General features: G+C 49.2%; 1 protein-coding gene across 2 annotated transcripts; it reads left to right on the top strand.

Moving 5' to 3' along the window:
* The first annotated feature begins 1,990 nt into the window (after positions 1-1,990).
* Positions 1,991-15,874, top strand: MYL6 (myosin light chain 6). Of its 2 annotated transcripts, XM_028721354.2 has the most exons (7): positions 1,991-2,136; positions 2,473-2,500; positions 7,604-7,747; positions 8,864-9,037; positions 10,240-10,317; positions 11,032-11,071; positions 15,556-15,874. In XM_028721354.2, the coding sequence occupies exons 1-6, from the start codon at positions 2,134-2,136 to the stop codon at positions 11,058-11,060; spliced, it is 456 nt and encodes a 151-aa protein (XP_028577187.1). In that variant the 5' UTR covers positions 1,991-2,133; the 3' UTR covers positions 11,061-11,071; positions 15,556-15,874. The 2 variants fall into 2 exon arrangements, with proteins under 2 accessions (XP_028577187.1, XP_028577186.1); XM_028721353.2 differs by lacking the exon at positions 11,032-11,071 and having other exon boundaries at positions 1,994-2,136.
* Positions 15,875-16,173: the final 299 nt, after the last annotated feature.

The following is a 16,173-nucleotide window of genomic DNA, read 5'->3' as shown; positions in this document are numbered from 1 at the left end:
ACACATTAGTACACAGCCAGGCCTGCTGATATATGAGCTGTATGAATGTGTTGCATTTAGCGCATGTGTGCCCTGGAGATTTGACTTTTGTTGCTGGAGAGGCTCTGATGTTCCAGTCAGAATCACAGCTCGGCAAGAAGGCCCTGTAGCATACCTTAGGTCAGCCTTCCCCAACCAGGTGCCCTCCACAGCTGTGCTGGTTGGGGCTGATGAGAGAGTTAGAGGGCACCAAGCTGGTGAAGGCTGCATTATCATTAATATTATTAATGATATAAGCATTTGCACACTTCATGTTAATACATGTATTTTTTCTAAAACAGTTGTTGGTTAGAGGACTGCAAAGCGAATTCCACAGAACTCTGAATTTTGAAGGCTGCGTTACAGCTCACGTGCCATTTTGGGAAGTGTGAATTAGGTTTACTTTAAAATCAATATCAAACCAATCCTTCCCCAGATAAACAGCATGGTTGCCATGCTTCTCATCTCAGGAAATAGCACTCCAGGCATACCTAACCTTCTTTATGGGAATGTTGAGTCCCACTTGCTTTCTTGACTCTCATCTCACTGTTTGTTTGCCCTCCACCAACCTCCAGATCACTGCCCCCAAAATCTAACCATTTTCACTCTGCTTCACTTCCCCAGTGACAAAGTGGAGTAGGTGCAATTCATATCCTTTCTTGGACCGATGAGTTTTGTGAATGAGTATAAACACCCAAACCATAAAAGGCTTCTCTTCTGTATTAGCTTGGCTTCCATAATGTGTGTGTGTGGGGAACTGCTTTCTCCCTAGCACAGGAAAGGCCACCTCACTGGTTAATGCAAACAATTCAGGTTGATGAAATGGCCTGTTATTACAAAGCTCCTGGATTCATTCTGTCACATGAAACACATTCTGCAAGAACTAGGGAAGGGTTAGGGCCCCGGGGAGGCCTGGGAGTCTTTTGGAGTGGGACAAATGCATCCCGCCTCTTGCATTGCACTTCAGAGTCTCCACCCACCCAAAGCAAGGACCTTCAGCCTACCTTATGATCAGGCCAGCCTTAGGCTGGGTTCCAGCTCCAGCCTACCCATGGATGCTCTGCTTAGCCTTGGGAGAAAACACTTTGCATCTCTCTGATCGACCTGTCAAGAGCAACAGTTCTGCTAAGTGTGGTGGGGCGCTGCTGCTGCTCACCTGAACTTTGGGCAGTAACATTTCTGCTGCTTACTAGGAGGTAGAGGGTTGAGGCAGAAGGGAGGTTGGTGCGGTACAAACACACCATCAGGAATCCTGGATTGGCTCCAATCGTGCATTTGCACTGTGCCAGCTCACCCCGCCTGGTAAGCAGCTGGCACCCCTCCTGGTAAGCAGATCAGGTGAGCAGGGCCAGCCCATCACACCACCTGTGACAGGTCCTCAGTCCTTGGATCCTTGGCAGGTGCCTGGCCATGCTGATGCGTATTAAACTGTGTATTAGTTAGAAAAATAAATAACACATTGCTGACATGTAAGGAAATCTGATGAAGCAAACAGTGCAAAGCACCTTGCAGTTTGCACTTAAATAAGGTGGCCAGGTGGAAAAGAAGACAGAGCTTCTGCACCTTTAAGAGTTGTCTGGAAGAATTTCAGCAGGTGTGGCTCGTTATGCAAGTGACACCTGCAAAAATCTCCTCTTCTACGCCCTTCAGGAGTCTGGCTCTCTTTTTGCATCTACCCAGCCTGTTTTAATCCCCAATAACCCAGAACTACAGCTCAGACATGCAGACATCATGTTTTCTTTTCTTTTTTGGGTAAAAAAAGAACTACATCTCCCAGCATGCAACGCACCAGCTCCTTCTAAGGCAACAGCCCCAGCCCGCGAGACTGTCATCTCAGCAGCCCATCTATAGGCAAAAAAAGCTCGAGTGCTTTCCTTCCTGGCTTTGCACAGGAGAGGAGGGATCGGGGGAACTCCGCCCACTCCGGTCTCTTGAAAAATGCAGCCTCTGCTTAGCATAACGTCGATCCATTTTTGCTGCTCGCCAGCCAATCGGGGGCGAGTGCCTGCGTGCTGACCTCAGAGCCCAACCCGCAGAAAGACTTTGCACACGTTCAGGGCGGAAGGAGGGAAGCGTCAGAGCGCCAGGCGAGAGGAACAGCCAGCAGCCCGAATCATGGTGGGTGCTTTGTGGCAGATTTGAGCGCGGCGGGAGGGGAGGGGGGGGGGAATCCAGGCTGTGCGGTTAGGATCCAGCAAAAGCAAGGGATCCGGGGGCTGCTGTTTTTATTCTCAGCCAAGGACCCGCGGGGGGGGGTCACCTTGGGGGATGGCCGGGCTGGGCTGGGAGCCGGCAGCAGCAGCAGCAGCAGCAAGTCCAAGCGCGCCCCAGAAGTTGCCAAGGGGGTCCTTGCGGGCAGAAACGCGCTCTCTCGCGCCTCCTGAACTTACTTGCTGCTGTTCTCTCTCCCCCACCCCCAAATAGTAATCGGCTTTTCTCTGATTTCCTTCGCAGTGTGACTTCTCGGAAGACCAGACCGCCGGTAGGTGCCCGCATCTCTTTCCGCGCAGCACTTGGGAACCCCGAGGGCGGCGGCGGCGGCGGGCCAGGGCTTCATTTTTAAACGCCGAAATCCTAAGGTTTAAACCGTGGGCGCCCTAGATCTGCTGAGGAGCCTGGTTTGGGGCTTCTGACTCTTTTCCCCACCCCTCTCTCTCCTTCTAGCTGCTCTCTATCCCTCCTACCCACCTCTCCATCACAACCCCGCAATGGTGAGTTCGTGTGTGGACAAAAGCGAGCCCCGTGTTAACTAACACGTTCCTCGGCCTCCTTGCTAATACGCCCTTCCGCGTCTCCCTCCTCGCGCGGAGTTGTGTATTTGAGCCTTGTTAAGCTAGGCCTCTGTGTGTGTGTGTGTTTGTGTCTGAAGCCGGCTGCTCGAATGGAGCCTTTCTCCAAAGTTGTCCCCCCCCCCCGGCCCAACCCTTTTGCATGAGAATTCATTGGACTTCAGGTCGGCGCCGCCGCCCGCTTGATGGCTCCTGCATGATGCATTTCCTGGTTCGGGAAAGGACCCACCCCGATCCCCTCCCGGCCGCTGCGCGGGGCCAATGCCAGCTCCGCTTTTGCGCGCCGGCGGGATCTGGGAATCGCCGGGGCGCGAGTGGACCCGGGCAGCCCGTTCCCGGAGCAGGAGGAGCCGGTCGCGGCTTCTCCGGTTGTGCAGGATGCGCGATTGGGCAAGGCGGGGGGAAATGGCTGCTTGCTTTCTCTCCTCTTGCGCCGCGCGCTTGGTGCCCGGCAGGCGGCCAGACTTCAGCCGGGGCGGGATCTTTCCCGCGGGCCGCGCAAGAGGAAGCCTCTGGCCCCGGTTTGCAGGAGCGGACCAGCAAAAGATGGGCGCCGGGATTCTGTTCTCTTGGCTTCCTTATATGGGCAAGAAACTCATTTCGGAGCAGCCCGGGCTGGGAGCTGCTGCTGCTGCTGCGTTGGTACATTCCAGCCCCGATCCCAGGCGCAAAGGAGGAGAGATTCCTCTTGGCAGGGGGGGGCGAGCAGCAGCAACAGCTCTGTGGCTGTAGCTTAGTTCACATCCCCGTCGGAAGCAAGCGGGGAGGCTCCATTAGTGCTAATATAGTTGTGCTTTTGGAGAGGCGCCCTAAAGCTGAGCCCCAAAGCTTCCTTCCCCCAAGGGTTGCAGCTGATGCTTGCATGTTTTGTGTGTGCATGTTTTGAGACTAAGGCCGGCAAGAGGATCTGTGGTTTTCCTAATTTTAGACTTACTCTGAGGTTTTTTGTTCCAAGCTGAATCCACCTACATGCTGGTTATAGTTTTGAGGGGAGTTTAGTTGCAACTAATGTCCCAGGTGCTTAGTGTTACAAATTGAGCTTCCTTTTTTATTTGGAGAAACTTTTATTTACTGCCTCATGTTTGCCCAAGGTGCTTTGCAACAGTGAAATACCATTTTGGTACAATAAACTGAGAACACTAAAACTAAAACTCAAAACTAATAACAGTTAAAATAATTTAAAATCCATGTCTTCTGTTATTATAGGCTGTGTCACCGTTTATTATTTCTAAGCATTTATAATCTGCTTTCCTTGAATGTTTAATTCCTTAATAAAAAGGTAACCATATAAAAAAATTACAGAAACCATAAGACCAAGTCCAGTAAAAAACCCAAGTTAACAGCTCTACCATAAAACAAAGCAAGCTAAGCTGCAGTGACAACAATTCGATTTTCCAATTGTTGGGACAGGAACTAAGCCACAAGTCAGTTCAGATGGCTTGATATAATCGGACTCAAATTGCTTTTGCTTTGAATCATAATCATAGAATTGTGGAGTTGGAAGGGACCTCAAGGGTCATCTAGTCCAACCCCCTGCAATTCGGGAATCTTTTTGCCCAACCTGGGGTTCAAACCCATAACCCTGAGATGAAGAATCTCATGCTCTAGTGACCGAGGGCTTGTTTGCATTCTGGCTGCTGTATTTTGCACTTAGTGCAGTTTCTGTACAGTCTTCAAGGGCAGCCTTATGTGCTACATGTTGCAGGAGTCTCATCTGGACATGTGTAATCTTGCAGCTTTGGAAAAAGTGTTCTGGAATCGAGAGAGGCTGTAGCTCAGTGTTTGCAAGTAAAAGGCCCTAAGATCAACCCTCAATATCCCCAGTTAATTGGATGCATGTGTATCTCTCATCACACCATCTCTGCACATATTAGAAGAAAGGAGGGTGGGGGAGCATAAAATGGCACCCCCACAAAGAACGACATTCATGCCCTTTCCTCCTGGTTTAGAAGTGAACAATCACTAAATGGCTCCAGAAGAGGGAGTGACAGAGGAAACTCTGGGGATATAGGAAGCTGCCTTACGCTGGGTGAAAATGTTGGTCTTTCTAGCTCAGGATTGCCTACACTGACTGGCAGTGACTCTACGGGGATTCAGGAAGGGGACAGGGAGATGCCAGCGTTCAAACTTGGGACTTTCTGTAGGCAGAAGCTGACGCTCCATCTCTGAGCTGCAGCTTTCCCCACCCCCTTCATCCGGGCCGTGATTATCCTTTCTGGTACCTTCTGCCAAGCTGGACAACGCTTGTGGCTCTCTCTCTGGGTCACACACTTCCCCTTTGCTAATCCTTGTCTGGTACAAATGAGATCCTGCTGCTAGCCTAGGTGGCACTGCCACAGTTGTCCTGGGCGCGGCCCCGGCTGAGTCCTTTGCCAGCCTTCCAAAGGCGGAGGTGACCCTGGCGCTTCCTGCTGGGTGGGAGGCTTTGAGGTAATAAACACGCAAGCATCTTCAGCTGAACGTCCAGAGCAATTAGCTGCTTTGGAATTTGTGGCTAGGCAAAAGCATCATTGGAAGCGGATGGGGATAATCTCTCTAAAACTGGTCTTCAATCTGGGAAGGGCAGACAAGGCCCTGCAGTATGCGAAAATCTTAATAGCTGATCCTGAGTGGCTCTTGTCTCCTCTTCACCCCCTGATTTGCTACCACTTAAGCCCCACTGGTGCACCCTTGCATACAACTATATACAGTGGACACTCGGGTTGCGAATGTGATCCGTGCGGGAAGCACGTTCGCAACCCACAGCATTCATAACCTGCAGCTGCGCGTCTGTGCACGTGCGGGTTGTGATTCGGCACTTCTACATATGCGCAAAGCGCGATTTAGCACCTGTGCACAAGCGCCAAAACCCGGAAGTAACCCGTTCCAAAATCAAGCAACCCAAAGCGTCTGTAACCTGAGTATGACTGTATTAAGTATGGACTTAAAATCCTCTGCTGTTAGGGGTCTTGTGGGAACTCACATAAGCAAGCCCCCCTATCTGAATTCCAGAAGCTGTAGCTGCCTCTGGATCCTTTTGTTGCTACTTCTCCCTTCCCTAGGAACAAAGTGCTCTTAGTTCTATGGTAAAAGGCACTCTGCCAGAGACGGGGGCAGCCTCTGTCGGCCTCAAGATTTGCTCTGGGGGAGCAGGGTGCAGTGGGGTGCTCAAGTGTTTGGGGAGAGTGGTTGCCCGCCCGCAATTGGCAGTGGACCCAGAATTGACTCCTGCCCCACTCTGGAGAGCTGAGCTGGCCTGAGAGATGCAGCAGCAGCAGCTATATGGTGGTCTGCAGTCTGAACCAACGAGTCAGTAGAGATTGGTGTAATATGAGTCAAATAGTTTTGGTTTGTTTGCATTCTGGCGGCTGCATTTTTGCACCTGTTGTAGTTTCTGTAGTCTTCAAGGACTGCCTCACGTTGTAATGCTGCAGTAGTCTAATTTGGAATTATTTCAAGGTAGGTGTAAGCTTGCAGCTTTCGAAAAAGCATTCCACAATTAGGAGAGGCCATAGCTGAGTGTTGAAAGGCCGTGAAACCAGTCCTTGACATCTCCAGTTTATTGGATGCATGTGTATCGCATTCTCCCTCCCATGTCATCCCCTCTGCTTAAAAGTGAAAAATCATTCAGGTGGCTCATGAGCTGTCCATACAGCTCCAGAAATGTTCTTAAACTTACCCAGCTTTCTTCACCTCTGCACATGGAATTATTAATATTCTGTATGAGATCTTGATATCAGAAGCTGCAAATGGCCACAAATGTAATGAAATAGGAATACAAACAAATTAATGGTTGAGTACTGTTAACTTTCCTGGCCATTCCATTGGCGACATCAGCTTGGCTGTCCCAGGTGGGCAGGGCAAGATCTGATAAAGATGGACTCAGCAGGGGCTACAGATTCCATCTTCTTCTAAAACTCTACTAGTACAATGGCACAGTCTTTTAAGCATCTGACCCAAGTGGACTGTAGGCTATGGAAGCTAATTTTCTTATAGCCGAATAAAATTAGGCCGGATCCAACTGAACAGGAGCCAGCGCATGGACTCTTGCTAGCGCGATGGTGCTTTCTACCCTCCCCTCGTGAACCCCAGTTGACTTGGGGGACGGGACCCTCAGAATAGCGTGTGGAGAGAGAAGAGGAGAGATTGCTCTGCAGTTGCACCCCTTGTTGCTGCCAAGACTCTCTCCCCCCCCTTCAAATATCCATCCATCTATCTGTCTTTCTGGGGTATATAGCCATTCTCTGATCGTTCCTGTCTGCCCTCATCTTTCCATACAGATCTTGTTACTTTTTAAGGCTCTAGTTTCTTTGTGCCTGAAGAAACTAGATCCTGCCTGGTGAAGAAACTGGCCGTGCCTTAAATGGAAGATTATCTAGCTGCCTGGTTAATGGGAAGGTTGAATTCTAGGCTCCTGGAAGCAGTGGTGTCGGAAGGGGTGTGTGGGCCGCACGAGTGTCATCCTGAGGGGGAGTGACATTTGGCGCGTGTGCCGTTGCCCCCGCTCCCAGCTGGAGGAGGCAGGCAGGGGAGAGTCCCGCTGTGTCCGGTGGCATTCATGCCTAGGGAAGGGGCATCTTATTGTAGCCTGAAAATATGTGGGTGAATTGTGTGGGTGCAAGTAGGCTGTCTTTAAAAAAAGGAGACACAAGAAACAGCCTCTGCTTTAGGAAATACACATCTTAAGGTTTGTTTTGGGTTTTATGCTGGGGGCGGGTGGAGGATATAAAAAGAATATGTGGTTTGGTGTGGTTTGTCCACTCCCTCCCCCCAGTTGTTTTGTGTCTTACCTCTCCACCTTCTGTGACTCCCTGCAGAGTTCAAGGAGGCTTTCCAGCTCTTTGACAGAACTGGAGATGGGAAGATCCTGTACAGCCAGTGTGGCGATGTCATGAGAGCCCTGGGCCAGAATCCTACCAATGCTGAAGTCATGAAAGTTCTGGGGAACCCCAAGAGCGATGGTGAGTGGGCTCTTTTACGGGAGCAGTTTTGGGGGGCAAAGGGTCTCCGTGCTCTCTGGAGTGGAAGGTCCCTGATCAGAGTGTGGTTTAAATAGAGACCACTTGGCTTTTATAGTCGAATCTGCAAACTTGGCTGCTGGTTTTTAAAAAAGAGTTTTCCTATGCATTAGGCTAGCAGTTGTGTGGACAAAAACCTGCTTGGTCATTTGCCCACAACTCAGAGACAGCTGAGCAAGACTCCCAGTGCAAGAGTGTGGGCCATTGTTGCCTCAGCTCTTTGTTTACTTTTGCCAACAAAATGAGCAAATTTTGTGAACTTACACAGGTCACAAAATGCAGCTATTGTTTGTCACAGATCCTGCACCTGGATGAAGTAAGAATATTAGAAGAATCCTGTGGGATTAGGCCAGTCGCCCATCTATTTCAGCATCCAGTACTCCCAGGGGCACCCAAGCAGGCCCTGACCGCAACGGTGCTGTTCCCACTTGTGGCTTCCAGCAACTGGAATACAGAAGCAAAGTGCCTCCCCACAGGGCAGACCCATGGCCATTGGGGGGCTAGGAGCCCTTGACAGCCTTATCCTCCATGGATTTGTCTAATCCCCTGTTCAAGCCTTCCAAGTTGGTGGCTGTCACTGCAAACTTGTGGGGACCAGTTTTAGTTTAATGATGTGCTGGGATGGTTCTCAACCTGTGGGTCCCCAGATGTTGTTGGGCTACAACTCCCATCATCCCTGAGCTCTGGCCTTGCTAGCTAGGGGTGATGGGAGCTGTAGTTCAACAACGTTTGGGGACCCACAGGTTGAGAAAGGCTGTGCTGGGTGAAGCAGTGCTTCTTTTTGGCTGCCCTGAATCTTCCGGAATTCAGCTTCATTCGGATGGCCCTGAGTTCTAGTATCATCAGAGAGGGAGGGGAAATGTCCACCTCCCCATCTGCTTTCTCTCAGGCCATGCATTCATAATCTTAATGCACCTAAGTTCTGGAGGCCAGAGGCCAGCCTAGAAAAGGAGCAAGCGAGAGAGGGAAACGTCTAGACTCCTCCCCCCCCCAGTCCTCTGGGGCCACAATCTGTCTATGATGCCTTCTCTCCCCACCCGCTTTGTGCTCTTTTCACAGAAATGAATGCAAAGACCCTGAGCTTTGAGCAGTTCCTGCCCATGATGCAGACCATTGCCAAGAACAAGGATCAAGGCTGCTTTGAGGATTACGTGGAGGGGCTGAGGGTCTTCGACAAGGAGGGCAACGGGACGGTCATGGGAGCAGAGATACGCCATGTTCTTGTCACCCTAGGTATGGCTGGAGAAGACGTTCAGGGGGCTGCCTGGCTGTTTCTAAGCTTGGCAGCCGAGAGAATTCATTCCTGACTTGCTTGGTTCTCCAGACGCTTTTCAAAAGTGTACTGTGGTGCCAAATCGGGTCTGAAGGCATGATTTCAACTCATAATGCTGAAAGAACCTGAAAAAACACCTGCCTCTCTAACTTATAGACGTCGATCTTGCAGAATAAAGTAGCTGGAATTCTTATACTGCAGTCCTATGCATAACTGCTTGGAACTCAAATTGTGTATCTGGATTGCAGTCATCTCCCCTACCGTGTGTGTGTGTACGTGTACACATGCGCAGTGTGGAAGAATTTACTGCTACAGAATTCCTGCAGCAAAGCGTCTATGGCCTTGGCCAAACCCATGGATGGGAGACTGCTGCGATCCTCACGTGTGATCAGGATACAAGATATTGGTTTTTCAAATTAATGTTCCCTTTTAATCGCTTGCCCCATTTGTTTCAGAATGGATGCTCTTGGGTTATTAGCAGCAGATTGCTATTAACAGAATCTCCCCCCTTTGTGTGTTGTCTGGGCATTGGGGTGCACCAATCCTTGAGTATTTTTGCTGGGCCCATGCATGTCCTGTTAGAGGAGAGAGAAGCCCTGATCCAAAGTGAGCTTGTCACTTGACTCCTTTAGTGAGATGAGTTCACAAAGAGGGCTGCCTTTCCCATAGAATCATTTTCTCCTTCCATCTCAGAGGTGTCTTTCCCCCAGGACCTCTTCTGCATGTACGCTGCGCCTTGAACATTCCCCATTAATTGCAATACAGTATTGGAAGACGGCTGTGCATGTTCCAGTTACAGATGGGTAGCCGTGTTGGTCTGCCATAGTCAAAACAAAAAAAATTCCTTCCAGTAGCACCTTAAAGACCAACTAAGTTAGTTCTTGGTATGAGCTTTCGTGTGCATGCACACTTCCAGTGAACATTTACTTGACTTCCCAAACTTGCATTCCATTCATAGCCTGTACAAAAGTTCTGCTGGTCACGCCAGCCAGTAATTCATTCCCACTCCCACTCACTTGCCCAGATTTCCTTTTTGTGACTCTTTAAACCAGGCTGTGTTCTGCTTCTTGCTTGTGATCCATTTTGTTAAGGGCGTTGCTGCGTCTTCCCTGGGTTTGCAACCTTAGCCAAACCTCCTCAGATCAACCTACTTTTCCTGCAGGGGAGAAGATGACCGAGGAAGAAGTAGAGATGCTTGTGGCCGGCCATGAAGACAGCAATGGCTGCATTAACTATGAAGGTGAGGGACAGAGATGGTGGTGACTTCTTGGTTGCTGTGCGCTGGTCTTGCGAGGAGGGGGCCCTGCCATCTTCCTCCGTGCTAGATAGATGAGGAAGAGCTTAGCGTTGGCGTGACTATATGGCGCCTGGTCTGGCGCTTCTTTTGGTTAGACATTTTCTCATGTCTAAATGAAGAGAACATCACCTACAGAGCTCTGGTCTAATCTAACACTATGCAGGTATGCAGTTGGGGAGACTTGGGTGTGTGAGACATCTGTGCAGGCCCTCCTGTCCTTTGGTTCGTCTAGTGAGCCATCCTCGTTCCTCATTTCTGTATATGTGTGCACACCCAGCCACCCACACCTGCGATGCAGTTCAGGAGGGTTCACGTCTGCCATGCTTGCATTCCATTGCTTTGTGTTGTCATGGGGAGTCTGCAGGTAACCTGTTCAGTTGGAAAGAGTGATGTGTGCCATTTAGCTTTTTGGGGTGATTGGGGGGTGAGGGTGGGGTTCCTTGTCTGCGACAGAGTCTTTTGCAGCAAAGGCTCTCCTGACTGCATGAACACTTCAGGCAGGTTGTGCAGATAGCAACTCGCAAAGACCGCAAGATCTCCTAAGGTGGTCCTGTGTATGTGAGCCTCGAATGGGCTGGGGTGTGTGTTTTATGTCCATGTGTCCAGTTTTGTTTGTTCATTTGTTTGATCAATTTTGATGTTTCTTCCTTTCTACAGCATTTGTGAGACACATCTTATCAGGGTGAATTCGAACGGGGTACGCCTCCTCCAAACCTACCTTATTATATACCTTATATATTTTTAACAGCCTCCTTTTTTTTGTTGACCTAAAAAAAAGGAAGATTTTTGTTGGCGCTCTTTATTGTTACTTTCCCCATCCTTCTTGTTCAGCATCTTCCTCCGTTTCTCCCCATCTTCCAGCATGTCTCTGCATGTAGCCGACTCTCTGTAATCTGAGCAAGGGTGTCTGGGGAAATGAGGCAGCTCTGGTTGGCTAAAGCAAGACTGTGCCTGTGTAACCTCACAGTTGTGGGGCAGGGATGCCGGTGGCAGCAGGAGCAGCAGCTTAATTGTTGCAGTGATGAGAGTCACAAACTTGGATCTGTGTCGTCCCCCCAGTTGTTGAGTGCTAGGGCCAGTGTTAGAAACTCGGTTATATAAGCTAATTGCCAAAAGGCACCTTAAACCTAGGTTGCGGTTGCCACAGTGGAATGTCTAGGCACCATTTTTTTGCAGTTAAGATTTATTATTATTAATAATAATTAATAATATATTATTTACATTGCTATAATGCTTTATTTCTTAAAGGAAAAAGCAGTTTACATTAAAACATCAGATAAAACAATCCAGAATAAAATTCAAGCTTCAAGGAAAATATTTTGGACCCTTCTCTGATATTTTACTTTTCCAATATTTATTTACCTGGTTAATTTATATAGCTGCCCCATAGAGAAGTACTCTAGGACAGTGTTTCCCAACCTTGTGCCTCCAGCTGTTTTTGAACTACAACTCCCATCATCCCTGACTAGCAAGACCAGTGGCAAGGGATGATGGGAATTGTAGTCCAAAAACAGCTGGAGGCACAAGGTTGGGAAACACTGCTCTAGGAAGCTAGTGTGGTGTAGTGGTTAGTGTCGGACTAGGACCTTGGGAGATCAGGGTTCAAGTCCCTCCTCTGTCATGAAGCTCACTGGGTGACCTTGGGCCAGTCACAGTCTCTGAACCTACCTCACATGGTCATTGTAGGGATTAACTGAGGTGGGGGGTGAACCATGTACTCACTGGAGAAAAAGGTGGGATAGAAATGCAATAAATAAGCTCTTCTGCTTAAGAAAGTGGAGGGGGCAGCCAGATGGGGATGTCCGTTGCCAACCCTGGCACCCAGAGATCTCCCCGTGGTCGAAATGGGACTGACGCCAGTCACAAAACACGCCTGGCGCCTGGGGAATTTTGAACACTGACTGGGGCATGCCTTTCTGTTGGGTGTGGAGATCTGGATCTGGTTGGTTGGCCAGATTCTTACCTTCCCTATTTGCTGTGGGCCCTCCCACCTGTCAGTTTGCCTGATATTATATTTATTATTTGTTAAATTTGTATACTGCTCTTCATCCCTAGATCTCAGGGTGGTTCACAAGAGATACCACAGTGAGGGGAAGGGATGCGGGTGGCGTTGTGGTCTGAACCACTGAACCTCTTGGGCTTGCCGATCAGAAGGTCGGTGGTTTGAATCCATGCGATGGGGTGAACTCCCCTTGCTCTGTCCCAGCTCCTGCCAACGTAGCAGTCCAAAAGCATGCCGGTACAAGTAGATAAATAGGTACCGCTGTGGCGGGAAGGTAAACAGCATTTCTGTGTGCTCTGGCTTCAGTCATAGTGTTCTGTTATGCCAGAAGCAGTTTAGTCCTGCTGGCTACACGACCCAGAAAGCTGTCTGGACTAACGCCGGCTCCCTCGGCCTGAAGGACCGCCTTTGACTGGACTTAACTGTCCAGGGGTCATTTACCTTTTACCTTCCCTACCACAGTGAGAGCAGGTGTCTTGTTTTGGTCCACAGGCTTTGAATTCATCTGCGCAGTCAAAGGCATCACCCTTTGCAGGCGCTGACAATTGGCTAGTTGTCAGTGTTCGCAAAGGGCTTTGCACAGGTGCCCAACCTCCTTTTGGCCCAGCTGCCTCTATACCTGCCCATAGGTAGGGCTTGTGGACTGAACATGTACTGTTGTAGATGAGACGGGGGATATTTTCAGTTTGTGGACTTGTAATCTGTGTTTCTGATCAAAAAGTGAAGCTGGACGGAGGCCTTGGAGATCAGGTTCTGGTCCAGTTGTGGGGAACCTCTTGGCCCACCAGTTGCTGAATTTGGCCATGCTGGCTGAGGTTGATGAGAGTTGCAGTTCAGCAACATGCAGAAGGCCAGAGGTTCCCTGGTCCGGTCTGTTTCCCTGCTTGACACAGGAGACAGTTAGCACTTCCCCAAGACATGTCTATCCAGCCTTTGCATGAATACCTCCAGCAAGGGGGGGGGGGTGTCCCAGCCACTCTACCCCTCCCTTTGCCCCTTTTTGTGACAGCTCTTTGGGGTTCCCTTGCCCTTGTGCACTCCCACTGGTTTTCTCTTCAGTAGACACCCCAAATTCCACCAGGCTTCCCTGCCCATTTACTCTTTGGACCCTGGCTCCCATCCCAGGATGAGGCTAGCAAACAGCCCAATTCTGGGGGTGCTCTTTTTCCTTGCTCCAGCTCTGGTTGCTTAGGCTCCTTTCTCTCCCTCTCATGGGGAGAGAACATGCGCAAGTGGCAACAGCAGACGTCGCAAATGACGTGGCCCAGGGGTGCTCAGTCAGCTGTCACTTTTGGTGGGTGGGGCATGGTGGGTTGTTTTGGGGAGCTTTTGTACTGGAGCAGAGTAGAATGTGAGCCTGCCTTCTAGTCGAACTTGGTTTGCTGGTCGTTGGGTCTGGAACGGTGCTTTGGCTGCAGCCCCAGTGTGGGCACCTGCCTGTAGCCTCAGTCCGAGAAGAGTCTTGTGGTTTCCAGGCTAGAGCTGATTGTGTTCACAGTACTGCTACAAACCTTTCCCTCCCTCACATGGTGTTTTTATAATAGAAGGTGGTATTTTGAGTCACTCTTCTGAGATAGCAGAGCTCTGTAAGTCTCTGAATGAAGCCTTATGTCTAAACCTATAGACCCCATGGTCCTCAAGGGCACACAGCATGGGAAAAAACCCAAGATCATGATGATAAAACTATAAATCCTTATATTTCAAGTCATCTGGTTGGTCTGATATTGGTTTAGTGCTGCATCTCTCTCCCTCAGTGCATGCATTTAAAGGATTTGTCTTAAATTTTGCAAGAATTGAGGTTGCAGGGAGTGCACAAAAAGAGGAGACTGAAGCAGGGAGATGTTGTGCAGCTGAGCAACAGGGGAGGCCCAGTTAAAAAAACAAAACAGTGTGCCACCTTCCCTCGCCTTACTGAACAGTGAAGTCTAATATTGCTTTATTTTTATTTTTTGTAAGCACAAATTGCAGTGGTTTTCAGAGTCTGTACAGAATACATGCAGCCTTAAACAGGAAAAAATGCACCTTTCTTCAATTAATTAAACGCAATTGTTAAACGCAAAAGCAGTTTGGGTTCTGTGGCATGCCACAAAAAGTTGCAGCGAAATGTTTATTGGGGGTGGGCATCCAGTACTTCATTTTTGGGGGCAAAATCTTCCACATAGCTGCTCTCATTGGGTACAGGGTGCATGGCAACCCCTCCGGCTCTTCAGCCCCCATCCTGCCCTCTTGGAAGTGTTTCCACTGGAACTGAAGGTTAATTGGACAGTCTTTCTTTAAGGGCCTGTGCTGTGGCTGCCTGCCTGCCTGCCTGCCTGCCCCTCTTCTCTGCCTAGGTAGGCTCAGTCGGAAAGCTGAGTCCTTTCTCTGCTGTAGCTGAGTGTCTCTCCAACTTTCTCCACTCTGCAGAAAGCAGAGCATCCTCATAGGTTCAACTCCAGAATTCTGATGCCTGGCAACTAGTTTTAGAAATGGCCGTACTTCCTTCTGCCCGTGTTGCCTTCTTGTTTCCTTGTCTCTAGTTGTTTTTCCTGATTAAATTATTTGTTAGAAGTGCTCGTTAACAGATGCGAGTGGGACTGGGGTGGGTCATAGATAGAGCCCCCAGGACGTTGGTGCCAGAGGGGTGGGGTGGGACTTCTTGTGTGATCCTCTACTGCTGGCAGGGACTGGCTCTAACCAAAACTCTGTTGGGAAGGGAGTAGAGAGGAAACTAGGCTGTGCTCGTTTGTTTCCTTCGCTAGCCTTTTTCATTTTGTGACCAAAAGCCATCTATGCATCCGAAAAAACTGGACACCAGTTTTAGCGTTTCTTGCAGCCGATATAATTAGCTTTGTGCTATTCCTCCGTAATTCCAACGTACACCACAGCACGTAGCTCTACAGCAGCTGATGCCTTCCAGATGTTTTGCAGTACAACTCTGATCAGCCTCACTGTGATCCTGGGGGCTGATGGAAGTTGTAGTCCTAAAGCAGAAGGAGGACACCAAGTTGCCAAAGGCTGTTGTGTAGAGGAAAAACAGGAAAGCTCCTCATCTAGTGGAAAGATTGTTCACTGTCATTGCTAACCATGGATCCCCACGTTCTGGCAAGTCCCATTTCCCCCCAGTAGGTTTAGCCTGGTCATACGTGTTCTGTTTGTGCCTGTGCTTTTCTGACATCAGCTTTATTTTCTCTTCCCAGAGTTGGTGCGGATGGTTCTGAGTGGCTGAAGATCACCTCTAGCTTCTCCCGAGAACCTCTTCCAGTTTATCCTTAAAATGTTTGTGCCTTTTTATCTGTGTCTGAAACTACTTTTGGTTCCCTCTTTCTCCAGCCTCTTGGTTTAGTCCTTGAGGCGAGGGCTAAGGAAAGGAAGAAAACAACATTTGTCTGAAGGGGGTGTTCCTGAAGGGCAGGGAAGCAAACTGCTGGCTTGTCTTGCATCACTTTATTTCCAGAAGTGTTCAGCTTATTTCCTCTTGGTTGCTTTAATAAACTGTTCCCAAAAATGTCTTACTAACACTGTGCAGTGTTACTTCTTGAAAACCAAAGTGGCTGCTGGAGTTCAGAGATCTTCAAACAGGGTTTTTCTTGTGATTCTGGTACCTATACTCATCTGAGACAGTTTGAATTGTGTTGGCAGGAACAGTACAGAAAAATGCTGTTAGTAGCACAGAACTAAGTTTTAGCTATAACTCTATTTGATGGACTAAATCCTGAGAGACCTGGGTTCAAATCCTGACACTTGGCCCATGAAGCTTACACACTCTCAGCCTCACCTTCCTTACAGGGTAGTTGTCAGGAGAAAATGGGGAGAAA

Source organism: Podarcis muralis, chromosome 2 (assembly GCF_964188315.1).
Source record: "Podarcis muralis chromosome 2, rPodMur119.hap1.1, whole genome shotgun sequence".
NCBI classification, from domain to species: Eukaryota; Metazoa; Chordata; class Lepidosauria; order Squamata; family Lacertidae; genus Podarcis; species Podarcis muralis.
Note: the sequence above shows the minus strand (reverse complement) of the source record. Positions and strands in the feature narration are given on the sequence as shown.

Coding starts and splice junctions, on each gene's coding strand:
- MYL6 (XM_028721354.2), top strand. Junction 2,501..7,603: donor CTCGGAAGACCAGACCGCCG/GTAGGTGCCCGC, acceptor GACTCCCTGCAG/AGTTCAAGGAGGCTTTCCAG. Junction 7,748..8,863: donor GGGGAACCCCAAGAGCGATG/GTGAGTGGGCTC, acceptor CTCTTTTCACAG/AAATGAATGCAAAGACCCTG.